This window comes from Xenopus tropicalis, chromosome 8 (assembly GCF_000004195.4).
Source record: "Xenopus tropicalis strain Nigerian chromosome 8, UCB_Xtro_10.0, whole genome shotgun sequence".
Classification (NCBI taxonomy): Eukaryota; Metazoa; Chordata; class Amphibia; order Anura; family Pipidae; genus Xenopus; species Xenopus tropicalis.
In genome coordinates this window covers 98,937,221-98,955,618 of record NC_030684.2, presented here as the reverse complement: position 1 = coordinate 98,955,618, position 18,398 = coordinate 98,937,221, and the positions used below count along the sequence as shown (strand labels likewise).

The 18,398-nt window shown below is 37.1% G+C and overlaps 1 protein-coding gene across 4 annotated transcripts in view; it reads right to left on the bottom strand.

Annotated features, from left to right (window-relative positions):
• kif26a (kinesin family member 26A) overlaps nucleotides 1-18,398 on the bottom strand; it is an 89,038-nt gene that overhangs the window by 43,900 nt on the left and 26,740 nt on the right. For 3 of the 4 annotated variants that reach the window (XM_004917188.4, XM_004917189.4, XM_002939734.5), the window contains exon 3: nucleotides 8,161-8,676. In XM_004917188.4, coding sequence (XP_004917245.2) covers nucleotides 8,161-8,676 — 516 coding nt within the window. Of the gene's footprint in view, nucleotides 1-8,160; nucleotides 8,677-13,529; nucleotides 13,587-18,398 lie in introns of those variants that run through there. The other variant, XM_012969324.3, reaches the window with a different exon arrangement.

The following is an 18,398-nucleotide window of genomic DNA, read 5'->3' as shown; positions in this document are numbered from 1 at the left end:
GTCAATAAACTGGTGACTGGAAGGAATAAAGCTAGCCATGCATGCACCAATATAATGTAGTTTTGGTTTTACATGTGTGGGCTCCAAATTACTATCTCAAATTTTTGTACCATGGCTTTATAAATAAACAGAGAAGATCGCCATCCGAAAGCCAGATTTTACGCCGTTATTTTACGTTAGTTCTGGCAGAAGAAAAACCTCGTAAAACAATTACAATTTTATGCCAGTTTTTACATGGCGAAGCCTGGTGATATGTGGCGAATTTTCGCACCATTTTTTACACCGCATAATAAATATGCCCCTTAGACTACACTAGTTTACACAGCATTATATAGTGTTTTCAGGCATAAGTTGATAACATCTGTTTTGATGGCAGTTACACTGGACAAGGTCAGCAACACCTAACTCATCCATGTTGCACAAAGCATGGGTACCAAAGGTAACTGCATATGGAATTCTCTCTTTTCCCCCAATTTATTTCTATTCAAGTGAAGCATATGACAGACATAGTTGAGCAGATGTGAAAAATATTTTTTGGCAAATCATAAAAATGCCTCTCCTGTTAAATAAGAACTATGAGAAGAATCTGCACTTGGTACCCAAGTTCCCATTAATATTAATCATTGTATTCGTTTTGGGTTACCATGTAGCTTTTTTCCTGCTCAGACACTGTGCTGAGAAATAAGTGGTTCTTAAAACTTGCTGAAAACAAATGTTTTTCATGGAGTACAAAGGAGCACTGAAGTGTGCCATGGAGAGAGTTTTCCAGTTTTACAAAGGATATGCTTGGGCCTAATAACAGGGAGAAAGTGTCATGTTTTCCTTCTGTTTGCACTCCTGTGTCACATCTGTTCTGACTGCCTGAGGGGGTTGGAATATACATCCACTTAATCCTGCTGGAGGAAGGTGATGTCTATACTTAAAAGAAAACTAGAAAAAGCAACATTTTCTAAATACGTCTAAATGTTTTATGTAGCCTAAAACCAAGCAATGGCAATGTACTGGATGCTTCTGCAGTCACTAGCAAATAGTGTTCCCACTATTTCTTGAAAAAAATACTGGCCCTCCTATATTTTTATCATTTTTCCCTATCAATAACATTGGTATCAAGAATAATTTTAACCAGCCATTTCACAGGCCATCATTTACAGGTCAGTGCAATACCAGCCCGGTGGCAACCCTACTCACAAACAAGGGTATGGTGGTCTGCTAGGCACACACACACAGCATTTTCCTGTGTTGCTTACTGATTTTAAGCACAGGTAGGCCACTGGCACCAGGAACCACATTGGGAGATATAAACCTCACTGACATACAAATGTTTACAGTGAACTCTTCTGCATTCAATAAATGGTGGAATAACCCTTGAAATACATAGGTTATATATTAATGTTAACACATATTTAGATTGCATATTTAAATATGTTTACCTGTGATCAATGTAACACTCAGGAATATTTGGTCTCTACTTCAGTTTGGGCTTTCCCTGAATCCCAGAGAGGTCGTTGTTGTCTAGCAGAACCACACCTTGATTTAACTATACTATTAACAATCCTATTGTCCTAAGACATTGTCACAGTTATTCTTATGAGTACAAAATGAATCACAACTAATATAACAGTGTATGCCAACATGGCTTTTGCTTGTGTACACAATAATGTAGGTGATTGGAAGAATCCCTGAAAAATGAAGGCAGGTGTCATTGTTTGCTAAGAAATGCAGGGTTAACTAATCAAAGACAAAATGAGTATAAATCTGAACTGACAGCCTGCAAACAGCTCAGAGAAAGGGTGTTGGTTAATTTGATGGCTTCTTTTCAGTGCTAATTTGTGAGAATGTGTTTTTTTCTCTTTATACAAAGTAAAAGAAATGGCCTTGAAACAATATTCAACAGCTCAGCTTTATAAATGCTATATACATATAAACATTGTTTTTCTTTCCTTTGCTATAGCCACAACCCTTCCCTTCTCTTGCCTCCCATCCACTCTCTTCATACAAACATGTATTATTCCACAAAAAAGATATTCTCATTAATTAGCTAGAGTGGGATCTGTGTATCATTTGTAGCTATCAGAAACATGCAGTCTAATTAGTCTAATTAAGACTATAAGGTTAACTAACAATTATAAGTCATAAATTCATTTTTCTCCAAGCATATTTAATCCTCTTATATAGGTGCTGTATTGGGGCTCATATTGGAGCTCATTAAGCCTCCCTGGGTAAATTTGTACCTAGGCAGTAACCCAGTGATTAGCAATTTTTCAAACAGCTGCAGGGAACGCCACAAAAATTTGATTGGTTGCCATGAGTTACTGGCAGGTGCAAATTTGACCAATGTTAGAAATGACCAGAACTGTATCTGGGATTACTAGAAAATAAGCAAATTACCACTTTGAGAAGAAATGTGACTTGGTTAGACAATATCATCTTGTATTCTCAGTACCATCAAAAATGAAAATGATTTTTTACCAGACATTTGCACTCTAGTACAGGAGAGAATGGCATGATGTGATGGGCTGTGCCTGTGAGCATGGGCATAATGTCTGCCTTAAGTAAGTATTGGATAAGTCCAATGCCCATAGACAGTGAAAGCAAAGTACTAGGAAGAGATTTGCAGGTGAATGCCTAAGACCCACTATTGTGTCATGCATATGGCTGGACTGAGGACATGCCATACTTCTATATTATGTCTCAAGGTTTGCTATATATAGCTATATGGTTATTGTATTGTATTTTTATATGACTTTTTTGCAGCATACTTAGTGCATCATGTGCCATGGGGGCCACCCTAATTATTCAACCTGATTGGCCTGTTACAGCGTCTGGCCCTTAATGTGTCTTACCATGTGTCCCACCTACATTTCAGCGAGGCTGCTTTTTGGTACAGGAGGTGCAATGACGTTTGTCCCACTACTCACCCTCTTGCGACTGAGTAACCTAGTTCCCAACAACTATAGAATTCACAATATTTTCAAAACTCTGTAAATATTAGGTACCTTTAGCTTTTGCTTTTAAAAAAAGAATCAACTAAACAACAACAAAAGAATACAACAAAACCTTCTGTGCCAGATAACCTACACGGCAGTATAACCTGTCATCTCTCAAACCAAAAGGTTGGGACACAGAGAGATCTGATTTGGGTGCCTAATGGGAGCTATAGCTAATGGGTGACTAGTAGAATGCAAAATGAAGCAGCAATCTGGATAATTGATTTTTTACCTTTTATTCTTTATCTATGTGTCTCCATAAAAGTGATTTCTCCTATCTGACGGGATTGCTTAAAATAACAGTTTGCATCGCTGCCATTCTGCACTACTGATTTAAATTTTAGAGTCTAGTCATAAATTATTTATGTGCTATTATGTTCAACTGCAGCTTGCTCTCAAGGAAAAGGAAATTATTCTGTAGCAAAAATAAAGAGAACTCCTAGCTTTTAATCTTTGCTAATGGATTGGATGTAATTATTTCAGGTGCAGCCCTAGTTACTGTGAAATAGAAAAAAAATCAGAGGAATATACAGGAAAATGACATCCGTTAGGGGCTGGGCAGCGTGAAATGTTTTGGAGCACCAACTTTAATGCTGGCACCAGAACAGAGTGCAATAATGTTTGTAGATAGAAAATCTGCCCAAGTGCCAGTAACCCACAGCAACCCAGCAGAGATTTGCTTTCATTCTACATATGTTGGACAGTTTAAAGCTAATTGTTCATTGGCTGCTATGGGCTTTGCACTGGGGTAGATGTGTTTCTATTTATGATTCCCAGTGGGAGAGAATTATGGGTTGCTTGTCTTTTCCTTGTCAAAATATATAGGGTAATGTAATAAAAGGCACTAAGTTTGCCCAGGAACAGTAATCCACAGCAACCAATCAGCAGATAGCATTTACTAGTAACCTGTTTAAAAGCCAACATTTTATTAGTTGCAATGAGTTACTGCTCCTGGGGAAACTTAGTAATCAAATATAGTACATAAAGACTCATGTATATTCCAAAGTGCAGCTGTGGTCCTCACAATTTCCTTACAGACATGTGTCTGTGACATGTGTCACTTCCATATAGTTGCACTTTCCATTCCAAATTGAGGGCTGCTGTGTCTATTGACGCAGGGCAACCCAACAACTATTGCCGCCTTCTGACTAGGCCTTTCCAAGGTACCCTTAATGCCCATAAGTTGCAGTAATTTGGACAAATCTGATGCAATTGTGGTAGGTGCGGCGCAACTGCACTAACTGCATTGCCCCCTTGCAACTGTAATAGTGCTGGAATTCTGGGGATAACTATATTGTGGAAAAAAAACATGCTGATTGCAGTTGAAATTGCAGTTTGCTCACTGTGCCCTATAATCTCCACAGTTCTCAGTGCCTAAAGTCACAGTCATTTTCTTTGCAGTTATTTGAGATATTTCTGCATTATAGTTTTTCACATTTATTGAGTGTGATCAAGGAACTCCCTTGGTTATTTATCATCTTTCCATGATTTGATAATACAATTAGTAATGGATTGCTGGGGAATCTAGAGTTAAAGTGAATGTCCCAATTGCATGGAAGGCTTTTTCCAATATTACCATTACTTAAGAAATCATTTTTGCTATCATATGACAAAGATAAAGCACGCCGCCGTAATTGTGTAGGTGATTGTGCCCACAATTGATAATGTAATTCGTTAGGGTCATTCATTCCTGTGCAGTACATGCAAAACACAAAAGGCACAAACATCAATACAGCATCCAATTCATAGCAATATATGTTTGCACAATCGATGAAGTCTTCACAAAACCCAAATGATCCACCTTCCAAAATCTGTCAGGAGCAATTCTGCCTGCTTCAGCTATTGATTCTCAGTAACAATGGGAAATTACATCACCTCAAACCTGCGGGTTTATTTACATGCCTAATAATCTTGCAATTGATTATGGCGGCTATGCACTAATTATAAATCCATTATAAGACACACACACTGAGATGAAATCAATGATCTACATAAACAGAAAGGAGACATAAATAAATGCTGATTGCTGCTGCTGCAAATGCTAGTTAGTAAAAATACCGCATACCCTTGTCAAAACAATTCAGCTGCCTCCCCATAAACACTGTTTCCTATAATAAATCTAATTTCTCTAGCAGCATATGTTATTAAAGAGGGAACATGCCCAACCTATAAGCAGAGTTTAAAACTAATTTATTTTGCTATCTACTGCAATAAAGACCTACAGAATACTTGTTATCCAGGGAGACTGTATTATCTGGGTTTTTGTTTGTATAAGTAATGGAAGCTACCATACTGCTTGCTCATTAAAAAGTAAAATGAAATCAAACTGAATAAATTAAATTAATATTAACCAATGCTTGTTTGGCTTCAATCAGAAATTCAGAACAAAGCACAGTTCACCAGTAAATGCTACATGCTGATTGGTTGTTATGGGTTACTACACAACTTGCAAACTTAACACCATTTGTTTGATTACCCCTTTAGGTGCAAATAGGTGCAAATTAGTTTTCAGCCATTGGTTTTGAACAGTCAACCACAACTTGGAAAATTAGGTATGCATCAAACACCAGATTTGGTTCAAGATTCAGTCAAAAATGAGCCTTTTTCAGCAGGATTGATTCTAGGTGCCTTGCTGAACCAAATCACATCATCATCAAATATAGTGATTTGTAAATATTAGACTATATAGTGTATTGCTCTTTAAATGTAGAACTACATACACTGTCCAACAAGAAGGAAAGCTGTTTCCTACTAATATTAAAACGTCATATAATAATTAATCTACCCAAGTTTTCTGGGAAAAAAAGATTGAAAAACTACCAAAATATAATTTACTGTGTAAAACATTAACCTACTGCTTTGTAAAACTGCAGTTATAAATAATGATCAGTGTGCCTGTCCAGAAGAAATAAAATCTAGCTGGACCATAGGGCATGTTATACCAGTTGTATCACTAAACATACTGAGCCAACTAAACACTGCATAGACATCATGATAGCAATGGTATTGCGCTCAAGCAAACCTATCTTTGTGGGTTATTGACTTATTGACTTTCTACGTGGCTTACTGAGAGCAGCCACCAGTCATAAACAGAAGAAACTAGGGACAGTAAGTAGCTCTACACTTCAGTAGGGAAGGCATGGCTGTACATTCTACCATCAATCATACATTCAGAATTGGTTTAGCGTAAAACACTAGTGCAAACCAGTGATCAAAACTGTACTATTATTACACTATGATGGATTTTATGGACTGTAATGCGTGCATTAGCTAGCTTTTTGTAATACATGGTGCACATGATGTATGCATTCAGCACTGGCCAAGTCATTTCCTTCCATTATAGACAACCTGTGTTTCCATTTATAAAGAATACATTAATGTGTTCATATTTTAAGAACTATAATAATATTTTCTTACAATCTGCAGTAATCCCTAATAGTCTCCCTCAAATGATGTCCATACATTTTCTACGTAGTCACCGTAAATCCTTTATATAAAAAAATGAAAGATTTAATGAATATGCGAGTGACAGAAAGGGTAAGTGTAAGCAAAATATCTACTGGAAAGACTGGCATTTTCGATTTTTAATTCTTTGCCATTGCTGAATTAAAGCAATTTTCTGTTTTCAATAATACACACTTCCCCCGGTCATCCAATTAAGATGTACAACCTCTGACATTTTCTATTTCAGCGCTATTTAAATATTCATTGCTTCATTAGGATTCCTACACAACGGCAGATGTTAAGGACCAAAACATGACAAAAAAAGGGATTCTGAACAAAGCATCTGCTCCAAATACTATGATGGGAACCCGTGAAACAAAAGGTCGGGCTGATGAGATTTGTCTGCTGAATGTGATTTCACAAAGGTGAAGTCAATACTCTCATTTCTGTACTGTATATAAAATATTGTATAAAACCTCTAGCTATTAATAATTCAATGCTGTTTCATGCATTTTTTTTATTACAAAATGCAATATACATGTAATTGTATTCCATGTGACTCATCCTTTATCTCGCCACTATTCAAATCTTTAAGGGTTGGAATGTAAATCTATTTGAATGCATATATATAGTGTAATTATACAATCAGGCAGAATAGTTGCACTCAAACCTGTATCTCAAATGCATGAAAATATGCCTGTGTGTATGAGCCCTTAGGCTGCTGCTTTTATATATTGTACCAGAATCTTAACCCTGTTCCATTTTGGCATTCCCTGTTACAGCAACCTTGTTACAGTCACATCCTTTAGATCAGATCTCAACTGAGAGCCAAAATAGGCCCAATGGAAGCCATGAAAACACAGCTGCTACCTTAATTCATAGCAGCAGGTACCCAACAACAGCATACCTTAAATAATGGAGTGTTTCTGCCCTTCCTGCAAGAACATGCTACACTGGTACTACCAAGCCTCAGAATATATACCCAGTTTATCACTGTTTCCTCATACACTAGCAATGGACTACCTTCAAGTTTGTTTTAATTACACTCTCATGTATACAGTGGTATGCACCTGTCTCACTGTCAGCCTTCCACTGAGAGCCTTCTATATTGATACTGTTATGCCTGCAATTGTATACCCAGAGCTTCCTTGTTATCCCTTCGTTTTATGTAGCACTGACATTGTCACAATAATCTAGGACTATGTTTCTGGCGCTCTGTAATTCTTTCCATTCATCCAGTTCTGTTGTTTCGGAGTTCCCTTCCACCACCCATAAGATGCCTTAAAAGCCCCATAAACAAATATATTTCCCAGCTCAAGTGGCCAGACAGAATACACTAGCGATCTGTGGCATTATTAACTGCAATGTCCATTTTTATAGTTTGGCTGTTATCTTCACTGCCAATGTTTGTGCAGTTGTGCATTTCTCAAGTTACCCTATTAATTTTATAAAGCACTAAAGAATTTACAGGCATAATAAATAAAACCATAAACAAATTCCCTATAATACTGTTGCATCAGTTTATATACATTGTAAGGTCTTTGGGCAGGGCTCTCTTCACCTCTTGTATCAGTTATTGGTTGCTTTGTATGTAATTCTGTATGTCCAATATATAGTATAAACCCAATTATTGTACAGCGCTGCGGAATATGTTGGCACTTTATAAATACTTGTAAATAATAATACAATACATGCACAATATACAATAGATGGTATCCAGCATACTTACTAGGCAGGCTGACGGTAGAAAGCTATTTACTCTAGAAATGCTCCACATGCCCTCCAGGTATTGTTGTGCCTGAATAGTTACTGAACTCAGTGCTCCACCAAGGCTGCTTGGAGCCACTGTAACTTGAACACTGGAGTTAGGCAAGCTGCTACCTCCTTGCCCCCATCCAAGTCCTTTCTTCTTCTCTGTCCCATGGAAAAGGTTGGTTGATTTTCCAGAAGGTCTCCCCACTTGCCCTGCAATCATAAGAAGCTCTTTCTGGGGTGAAACAGTGATCATGTTTTGAGGAGACAGCCTGGGAATGACACTAGCCACAGGCACAGAACTTGGAGGGCGATCAAGTATTTCCGAGCAGCCAGCTTGATTAAAAGATTGGATCATTTGCACTGCCTCCTGCTTTAACTGATTCAGGTGAGTTGCACAGATGTCACACCTGTTCTCTCCTTCATTCCTGCTTTTTTGCAAATAGTCAGGCACTTGAAGCTTGTCAAAAATTAAAGCTGAAAATTGCGGATTCTAAAAAAAAAAACAAAAAAAATAGAAAAGTTAAGAATGACGATCAAAACATACATTTCAAGATCCGAGCATCACATTGTGTGTGTATGATCCCTTCCACATATGTGATCCAAAAATGTTAGAGTTTTTAGGTATCTTGTCATATTCCACAGCCTGACAGAGATCAAAAGCCCTTTAGAATTCCCACTCACTTTCTGACACCTTCTTGCCATCTGTTCTAATGTTTATGTTAAATGGAAACCAGAACTGAAATATAAAGTACTCCTTTGTACATCAGAGGGCTCAGATGGAAAACAATCAGGATTTAGGGAGGAAAGCCCCCCTGTCCAAAAAAGATCAATAGTTATATGTTCACATATAATACACAAGAGCCATGAATATGCTGTAAATGATATCCTAAACGTTGCTTTCTGGTGTCATTAGTCGGTGCTTAGTAATGTCATTTCTGCTGCAAAACTCACTAAAAATTGTGTATTATAATAAATAATATACCCCCTGTTGTAAAATATGAGGATATCATAAGTCACTGAGGAGTCAAGAGCCACAAATAGACTGTAAGTTATATATCTATATAAACGGTGCGTAGTGATATCATCAGTTATAATCAGTGCTTATTGATGTACATTTTCCCAGGCCTGGAAACCCATAGCAACCAATCAGATCTTTGCTTTACAACAACTGACCAGTCAATGCTACTTGGTGATTAGCAAAACCCTGGGTGAACATGGTACCTTTTATTACATAACCTTGAGTGCTACAATTTGTTAAAAAAACCCTCTTGAGAAAAATGTTATTGTTATTATATAAAATAATACAAAAACCTTTTGGTGCTGCGATTTTTACTATCATGTGAATAAAAGATCTTTGCTATAAAATTAAGTTATTAATTGCCTTGAAACACTCTATTTTTCCTTTGTGTACTGTCACCATGGTTTAACTACTGAAAACAAATTGGCCCATGAGACATTACCCTTCCACAAAGAAAAGATAGGGCAGGCATAGTCAGCCAATTAAGCATTAGCGTGGGGATAGATAATAAGCCTAAAAAAAGGCAAAATAAGAAAGACTAATTTTACTCAATATCCAGTAGGAGCTATCACCTATTTAGCTTATCTAGAGAGTTGGGGGTGTAACTACCCTAAGAATACCAGAGGCTAAAAATTAATAAGACTTGAATTCCAAACCATAGACAGTATGTGAATGAAAATATTACTTTCTGCTAAACCAAATAGAAAAATTCATTCCATGCATGCTGTTTTCGGATTCTTCTATACATTAATGGCTATGAGGAATGCTGACAGATGTACCTTCCCTGTAGTCACATGCAAAGCATCCAACATATTTGCTTTGATCTATAAATGGGGTGTAGTATGAACTTTACAGCTTCCAATATTCCAGAGAAAGATTTTTGTTCCCCCTGTATTGGAATTTTGATGGTTTATTTGCTAGAGAGTATTTAACACTCGGCCAGCTTTTCTAACAGGCGTGTTTTCTTTTCTAGCTGTACTTCTCCTGCTGTTTGTTGATCAACCAGCTGTGCAACCAGATTACTTGCTTGTGTTTCCACTTAATGTAGCAAAACACCTGGTCCTGCGGATGGGCGAGAAGGTTAAAGGAAACATACACCGGTCTTGGAAAGATCAGACCCCCATTAAACTTGAAAGTGAAGTCTGCGCTGTTTTATTATCACATGGTAAACTTTTGTTTCACAGTCACCTCCTAAGGGCAGTTAAGATTATAGCGAGGATTTTGTCTCTCCCGCTAGGATAGAGGAAATGAAAGCCAAGTGGAAAAACAAGTGCAACCTCACACGAAGATTTGTGACCTTCACCGAGACACTGCTATGTGACAGGACAGCAAACCTATTTTTGTGGTGACTCTGAGCAAACACATTCTGAATGCTTTGAATTTAGGAAGTGAAATGATTATAAAATGATAGGGCACAGCTACCAGAATTACACAGCGAGCAGAAAAACAATGCAGCCATGTTAAAGTGGATCGCGTAAAAAGCAAGGACATCTGACAACCTCCTTTGGCTGTATGGCACAAATGTTGTGCAGTATAATCTGAACAAAGTACTCACTTCATTTGGCAATATGATTAATATACAGTCATTTGTTGCAAAAATACTTATTGAGCAGTTCGGTTCAACAAATATTTTTACCTGCAGATGAAAATGATTAAGGTTACCCCAACATAAATATGTCATATTCGGATGTAACTGTTTCTTCACAGCCAACTAGCTGAGAAGTAACAATGGGGTGCAGTCATAAACAGCTGTGGCTCTGGAGTTAGGGGAATGCTAAGGGTTATATTGTAATTAAGAGATATTTAGACTTTTCGGGCTCTCCTTGATATTCAACCCTTTAACCCTTTAGCTTATTACAAAGTTATAGATACATGGTCATCAAAGTCACCATGCTATTGTTGCAGGGACAAAATAAAAATTCGGTAGTCAGTTTTGCCCTTACTGGTCTCTCAGCTGGGTCTTATTATCTATTATACTGGGCCACCTCCACATTTTGGGAACCTCTGTTGTATTTAACCAAAGTCAGAGAGTAGCAAGTTAAAGACTTCTGATCTAAAGGATTCTCATAAACACAGGGAGAGGGGGAAGAACCATCACATCATGCTGGATGCGACTTGTACCCCATTTGCATCAAATTGTAAGGGCAATTACATTTGTTTTGACACGATTGCAGAAGATGCCGCTCGGAGCACAACCTCAGTTATACTGTGTAAAGGAGAAAAAAACTTGGTGACCACCTTTACTTTTTCCTTATAACATCTGCAACTAAAAAGAACCCTTCAGACAAACAAAAGAGCCATGAATCGTGAAGAATCTATTAAATGCTGAGTTATTTAAATGGGCCTTAATTTCAACACAGGATATAATGGCCATCAGTCTGCCAGGCTGAATTTAAAAATGTGAGATTTAGGAAAATTTTTATTTAGAATAAGAGTTCAAAATTACTTACAGAAAATGTGGAGCAGCTGGGCTTATTTTCCAGCCATGCATAAACCACTTGGTAATACCATATGTATTAAATGAGGACATGCCTGGTTGTACATCCATGTGTAATTTTTTTCCAATATTTTACAATTCTCTATAATGCAAGATTGTAGTTCAGTATTGCAGATTTCCATGCCAGTACACATTAAGAAAAAGTGATAGCTAAGAATTATGATGCAAGAGTTGGCAATGCCAGCCATTACATTTATTCCCACTGCCCAGTGGTGAGATCCAGATGAATTATTATAGGCTGACTGTTTCCAGCAATGAGCTCATCACACTTTAAGCTTGCAATGAGCTAAGCAATGACTTTTGCTGTCGAACAACACTTACAAAGAGGTACTTCAGCACCACCATGCCACAGTAAGGTCTATAGCCAAGGCCATTTTACTAAAGCATGCTATACCAGCAGGTCACTAATATTTACTAACTGCATTTTTACAATGCTGTCACAATAGCCATTTTCTTTCCAAACCAGCCTGGTTGATAGCAAATGGATGAATGTATAGAGGTTGATGTCTATGGGATTTATTAGGGCCCCTAAACATTACAACGTTTGGGTAATATCATTGGTTGATTGGTTTTCACATTCCAAAAAAGTCACTTTGTTAAAGGCACATTACAAGATTAAAACAATTGCATACCTATATACAGAGAACATCTGTCTGTCCAAGTCTCATAAATATGTGTCTATAGAATGATATCACCTACAAGCAATATGAGTTGTGCCCATAAAATACCTTCAACTTCTATGCCTAAGTCATGATATCTTAAAATGCTAGCCTGTGAACATTATAGGCCTAGAGACTGCCACAGCTGCTCTAGTTGCCATCAGAGGTCTGTAGAAGACACACAAGCAGATATCATTTTTTAAGAAAATCTCAACAAGGAATTCCGGAAATGACAAGAAGTCAATAAACGTGTCACAGTTGTTTATACTTAATCTTTTGTTTCAACAACCTGTTCCAAACAAGACCCTCTCTTTATAAATAAGCCATTTCTATGTGCGACGCTCTGTAAATAACAGGAAATACATATAAACAAATAAAATCTATACATATGGAACACCTCACAAAGAAAATGAGCCTTTTGGGATTTATATCATTGGCAACAACATTGATACTAAGGTCAATCCAATCAGTCTATCATATGGCACAAGTGCCCTGGTTTACAATATACCCAGGCACACTCAAATATAATTTCAGTATGCCATTAACAGGACATTTCAGTATATGTTCAGTAAGGATCACTGAACTAAAAAGTAAATAAGTAAAAAGTCACAAAGTATTAACATGAGTATTAATGGTCAGTATGGCTTTTGCATTAGCAGCTGCTTCTCAAAACAAGGTTTGTTGTTTCCAGTTCAGCAAGCAGTCTATTATACCCCCAAAGAGAAATACTTGTAGCAGCTACTAATTTTCCTGTACTAAATAAACCTTTGATGCCATAGTAAGATGCTTTCCATTTCTTTGACATTAAAACAGACAAATGTATTGCTCGTTTAAGTTATATATAGTGCTTGGCACATGCAAGTAGAACATCTATTACTTTAACAGCCTCGATCAAATTCCACAAATCCAAATTTGCCCCTGGATAATCCCACTAATGCTAAAGATAGTTTTGTGTCTCGTAGCTACAAAGGTGACTGTAAAACAATGTAAATCCTTTTTTTGCTTAAAGCTACTAGAAACTGCTCTTAAATAGTTACAGATCTGCAACAATAGGAGGCAAAAAGAACAAATACACTTGAAAGGAGAACATGAGATTTACAGCTGAGCATTAAATAACAATAGCTTATCAAATTCTTTGTGAGGAAGCAGTAGTGAGTGTGATCTCTTACCTAGATCTAGTGGAATTGGTGTGTGGCACAGGAGAAACCCATCCCAGAAAGTGCTAAGAACATCTGCTCTCCCACTCAGGAGGATGGGACCAATGAAATAATACATACCTTTGTAACTCTATACTCTCTCAAAGACTTTGTCCACTTGGTGTAAAGAAATGATGAAAGCTAATGACAGTCTCTAATTAGGAGGAACTCTGCTATCCCGTAATTCAGGATTTTGGAAAGACACTTTAATTAAAAACAGTAATTCTCATAGAACATACCTGGTGGGGTTATTTTTTTGCAATGTGCCATATTACTTAACTGACTGGGTTAATGAACTGAAGTCTTTAACCTTTATGCTGCCACTGGCTCTTCAAGAAATTGTCCCCCCCTCCCCTTGTGGCCTATTTAATGGGTTAAAAGTTTAAATACAGGAGAAGAGGGTTTTACAGCACATCAAACACAGGCAAACACAATTAGCAGCCAGCTCCTGTTACAGAATAAAAATGGGAAATGATACCTTGTATATTTAAAACTTTATTGTCCATGATTTTTTTTTTTTGTCTTACAAGAGGCAATAAAGATAAATAGCATTACTATGAACTCAGAATGTTCATTCTCTGCACATTTGTATATACAAAATGATGGGAGCTGCCACACTGCTAATCACATAAAAGTAACTGTGATACCAAGTTATAATTATTTTCAGCTGCCCATGTATGGATAAAGTTACAGGGGGCACATCATGACTGATATACAAGTGCTCCCTAAAGGGGCTAATTTACTAACACCCCATAACTCCTATCATTATTCTATTAGCGCTAGACTGATCAAAGCTAATTGCTGACTGTATGGGTAACTGAACTGGTAGACAATGGACCTGTGTCACTGTGTCATATTGGTTGTTTTTAGATAGTATAAAATGAAGTTCTTTGTGGTTATTTAGGACAGTACTGTGCAACTTATTTCATGTAGTGGGTTGATTATTTTTCACATAGAATGTTGGAGGGCCCCTTTAAATGAAAATGATGATATCATACAGTGAAGTCTATGGAGCCTTTGAGCAATCTGGGGGCCATAAAAATACTATGGAGGGCCAAACCTGGCCCACAGGCCTCCAGTTGGACAGCCCTGATTTAGGGCATGTATACACAAGCACTGAGGATCTGTAGGCAATGGGGTGCAAATGTGGACACTGGTGCTATTATTGCACTATTAACATGTTGCCACATGCACAGTATACCAGCTGTTCAAATGGCCTCTAAACCAACTGTGTGAGCTAACCATAAGAGAATAAAATAAAATACCAGCCAGATATTTTTTCTAACACTACATTTGAGGTTTATTGTATTAGCACCCTGTACGTTTAAATCTTAGCTTCTAGGCACTTTATTGGCACACTTTACTGGGCCTGAGCAATAGACTTGTGTTGCAAAGATGAATCTTGACACTGGAATGTACAATACAGCCGAGACAGGAAGCGGCAGCAATCTGGCTTATTTACATTTCACACTTTCTCAGCAGCCCCTGCTTCATCCATTTTGTTACAACTTCCTCTCCTATTATCTCAATTTATAGAGCCCCTGCAGTGAGTGGATCGTTAGACTGTCTTCACCCACAACACAAATTATCTTCATAGAAGGCACTGGTAGCTAAAAGGACACAACACGGGTCTTTAACCACAGAAAGAAATAACACTAATGAATTGTTCTTTTAATGCTTGACCAAAATATTTGCAGGGGATGTGGACATGAAAAGGAGTTAAAAGGGACCATTAAAACTTAGACAGGAAAAACTACACTGTTTAAAATAGCAAAGGGGGAAGGTCCTTTTGCTCCCCACACGCAAAGCAGCAAGGCAGACATTTGTGGCCATTTGCACATTGACTAGCAGCCCATTAGATCATGAGTGTGACCTGACAAAGGCATTCCAAACGCATCAATGCATAGCCAAAACAAAAATAAGTCTGTTAGAAAGATATTCATGGATTTAACCTATAGTATGGGGCTAGACTCATCTGGCTATCCAAATATCTGTTCAGTTTTACCACTGGCAGTTTACTGGATATCCTGGCAAAAATGTCCAACACTGGGCCAGTTCTAAACACATATATATATATATATATATATATATATATATATATATATATATATATCCTAGTAAAATTCATCCGGCTTGTTTGAATTCTTAAAGAGGTTTTAAGCCACTTCTTTGTTTGTATGTTTGTTTCACACCCTAGCTCATCATGTACATCACAATTTTAGTTCAGCAGATGGACTATGGCAAAGCACTCTCATTATAGGTTTGCAAGTCAATGACTGCTTAATAATTGCCTGTATTTATATGTATATATACAACCTTTCATGGAAGGAAGCTTGTTTATGCCTTGAGTAGAGTCTCTATTATTGGTCAAATAGACTGAATTGTAACTGCTTTAGAAGAAACAGCTTGATTATAGTAATCTTTATTTTAAAAAAAAATCTGAAAATCTTTTATTTTGAATGCATATTCAGAGTAGCATATGGCAAACTGATGGCGATGATGATGATAATCGTAATGATGATGATAATGATGATGAAGTAAAAGCAATGAGAGTGCTCCTAAGTTTTAAGTCTCTTCACTGTCAAATCTCCTTTAAATTGTATTCAATACGGCACTTTTATAAAGTAACATATTGCAAACTCTTCTCTAGATGATGTCAGAGGCATTAATGACTAATGAAAGGAGAAAAGTCTAGAGTTTCTTCATTTGTGCTTTCTACTGTATGAGGTCACGAAGCTTTAGATATTCTGCCAATAATCTGATTCTGAATCATCATTTCTTTAACAACCCTTTTAACAGCCTGAGCCATCTCAATCTGCAATTACTGATTGGTTGGCTTGGAGGATATAATGCCACACTCAGTCTTTCTCAGTACAGAGAAATGTACATTTTGCTAATATTTGGAGCAGTAATACCCAGCTAGAAGACTGTTAGCACACCAGGTAGTCTATGAGGCAAAATAATATTCTGCATCCCAATTAGTATATCACAGCTTCTGTTTAATTGCTACTGCTTAAATGCAATGGCAGGGAAAACACTGTAGACCTGTCTTTCACTTTTACTGCCGCTATCATTGCAACATCTGTTTTCCAGCATATCCACAAAATGTTTTCCATGGGAAGGTGTCATTTTAGAAGCAATGCTTAATTGCCAGGGGGCTAGTAGCCAACCCCCTCCTCTCCCTCTTTCCAGGTTCAAGGTATTTACAGTCATGCTAACGCTCTATTTCTTTCTTTTCCCACCCATTCTTCCCCTTAGGGTGTCTGGTTTCCTAAACAGAATATATTTGCACAATCTTGAAACTACATTGGGAATTTTTTTCAGGCATTAGCCCTCAAGTGCAGACAGCTGCCCGCCTGTAAAATTTATAAAACACATTAACTAGACTCAACAATGGGATTTTTTAGAGACAGTATTTATAAAGGAAAAATGCTACAGTTTAAATGACCTTAAATATATTTATAATATTTAAAATAATATTTGACTTACATTTTCATTTTTATATACCTATTCTAAGCTAAGGCCTCTGATTTGTTTCTAGAACCTTAAATGTCTCTAGTGCAGAAGAACAGGCATGTGCTAATAAACTCACCGTAACTTTATATGTTTATATCTATGTTTGTTTTTATTTTTTAAGCAATTTGTAATAGTGTATGTTAAACCCTTTCCCTGGGTCTTAAAACAATGTAACAGGAGTCAGGTCACTTCTAGGTCTTTTAATCATCTTGAATTAGCTGTCTTGCAACATTGTTTCAGAGCCTGAAATGCATAGAATGCAAACAGACAGATACCACTTTTTATAGCAATTACATTATTAAACAACTTTAAAACCACTGAACATTTTTGATGCTGAATTGCATTTCAGTTTAATTTGCATTGGCTAGAGGGCCACTTTAAGTCCACAAGATCCTGTAATTGCTAAGAAAACAGGATAGAGGAGGAGGGAACTATAAAAGCACCACCTTCAATAAGAAATATACATGTCTGTATGTATAAATATATGAACATATGTTGCTGAACACATATATTTCAAATATACTGTAGATTAATGTCTACACACAGCAGAACAAAGCTGACAAGTTATGTGCACATTTCAGTTCTATGTGACAGATGGAATTTGTATTTGGGTAATATGTATCCCATCGGACAAAACTTCTGCACCTAACATATATATGCAACTTACTGCTTTCTTTTTAAACAGGAATCTCACTCTTGGCAAACATTGTTTCAAAAAGCATTTGTCTGTTTCCCTGACTTGTGTACTGCTGCGATCCTCAGCCATCATATTGCTGACAGCATGTCACAGTGAGTACTTACCCATATCCCAATTAGCACATTCTCTTGTTGATCCAAATTGCTAAATACTGCATGTAGGTGTCAAACTGGATGTTTTTCTTAACTTGTTATTAGGAATGATTATTTATGACCTACAGCTTAGTATAAGTAAACTTGAAAACTTCAGCTAGATAATTCTCTTTTCTTAAATGACAACTGTACAACATTTTTAATTACTCTGGTAATTAACAGACAACACATTGTGATGGTGTAGCTTCTTGTGCACAAATCATTTTGCATTCATACATCTAATTGGAAGCTACCACTTCAGTTAGCCCATTTGAGGAATACATTGCATGGCAAGACATCCACTTGCCCCAGCTCTTCCCCTAGATTCTGCTGCAAGTGTCCAACGGCAGGCTGGGAGTGTGCAATTTTTTAAAAATTTTCTGACATAGGCATCATTACAGCATTTCCCTAATGTTGGCCCATAGGCAGGTAGAAACCTATATACAAAATACAGTCAAGGCTATTGAAAACACTTAAGTTACTAAGAGGCTTAATAGG